At 48.7% G+C, this 1,759-nt stretch overlaps 1 protein-coding gene across 1 annotated transcript in view; it reads left to right on the forward strand.

Moving 5' to 3' along the window:
• The window catches only part of LOC108915865 (dipeptidase 1-like), a 33,261-nt gene extending 31,502 nt beyond the window's left edge, over positions 1-1,759 (forward strand). Inside the window, exon 2 of the mRNA XM_018722011.1 lies at positions 368-1,759. Coding sequence (XP_018577527.1) covers positions 368-1,759 — 1,392 coding nt within the window. The remainder of the gene's footprint in view (positions 1-367) is intronic.

Genomic DNA, 1,759 nt, shown 5'->3' on the forward strand with positions numbered 1-1,759 from the left:
GGGGATGCCCCCTCACGGGGGCGTACGTGTCTTTTGGTGTATTTGTCTGTCTGGTATATTGTTTGTCGGGGGTCGCAATTTTAAAGAAATGTATTCTAAAGTAATGCAAATAACTGATAAATAAGTAAAAACTTACCTGGGCATAACCCCGGCACAGGTGCTGTAACAAAGATGCCGACGGCGTCTATGCTTAAGCCGGGGATTAGGTCGGTGATTAAAAGGAAAGAAAGGGATTCTTTCCAGGTAGCCTTAATAAAGGCAGGTAGAATTTGCTCCTTGCACTACACTTTCACAAAACACGTGTGCTCTGGTCGGCTGCCCGCTAGGAACTCAATTTGTGTACCAAAATAATATATTTTTGTTTCAGATTGCGCCATGCCCTCGTGAGCTGCCTGTGAGAGAAACATCTTTCAATGTAGTGCCTCAATATTACAATGGTGTTCGAGATTTCCATTATCAGCCGTACGACTACCACGCCAGCTCGTCTCTCGAATCGTGCTCTTGCAGCTCGGCCAGCGATTCCTCGAGGACCTCGTTCCGCGGCCCCTGGTGCGTCTGCATCGTGGTATGCGTAGTAGTCGCCACGCTAACCGCTGGCCTAGGGCTCCCACTCGCGTTCAACCCCGACATGCAACCACAAACTCCCGAAGAGCGTTTAGAGATAGTGCGAAAGCTTCTAAAGGACACCCCGCTTATCGACGGGCACAACGACCTGCCCTGGAACCTGAGAAAGTTCGTTCACAATAATTTATTGAAACTAAACCTTAGCGCAATAAGCCAGCAAGAGCCTTGGTCGAAGAGCCTCTGGTCCCACACGGATATCCCCCGCCTTCGAGCGGGACAACTAGGTGCTCAGTTTTGGTCAGCTTATGTGCCTTGTAAAGCGCAGCATTTGGATGCGGTGCAAATTACCTTAGAACAAATAGATGTAATAAAGAGACTGGTGGAATACAATTCGCAGCATTTCGCTTTAGTTAGGAGTACTAGCGAGCTAAAGCAGATGCACAAAGAGGGACGCATAGCTTCTCTGATAGGTGTCGAGGGCGGTCACGCCCTCGGCAACTCTCTAGCTGTCTTACGCACATTTTATAACCTTGGGGCGCGATATCTGACAATTACACACTCTTGTGATACGCCTTGGGCCACAGGCACCAACACCCAGACGCGAGATGGGCTGTCGGCCTTCGGGAAGAGCGTGATAAAAGAGATGAATCGACTGGGGATGATAATCGATCTCTCCCATACATCTATGAACACTGCCAAAGCGGCGCTGAACGCGTCTCAAGCGCCCGTTATTTTTTCACACTCGAGCGCCTTTTCGTTGTGCAACTCTTCCAGAAACGTACCGGACGACATTCTGAAGCTCATCGCGCACAACGGGGGCGTCGTTATGGTTAATTTTTATACGCTTCATGTTACTTGTAACGAAACTGCCACTATACAAGACGTAATAAAGCATATAAACCACATACGGACTGTCGCTGGTATCGACCACGTCGGGATAGGGGCGGGGTATGATGGTATTAACATGACGCCGTCAGGACTCGAAGACGTCTCCAGGTATCCTCATCTCCTAGCCGAGCTCTTGGCTGATCCTTCTTGGTCTGAGAAGGATATCGTATCTCTGGCAGGGCTCAACATACTGAGGGTATTCGAAAAAGTAGAGGATATACGAGATAAATGGAAACTTGCTGATATATTGCCTGTAGAAGATACTGCGCCACCTGTACACAATCCATGTTCCTCAATATACTCCTGA

Source organism: Anoplophora glabripennis, unplaced genomic scaffold (genome assembly GCF_000390285.2).
Source record: "Anoplophora glabripennis isolate ALB-LARVAE unplaced genomic scaffold, Agla_2.0 scaffold943, whole genome shotgun sequence".
Taxonomy (NCBI): domain Eukaryota; kingdom Metazoa; phylum Arthropoda; class Insecta; order Coleoptera; family Cerambycidae; genus Anoplophora; species Anoplophora glabripennis.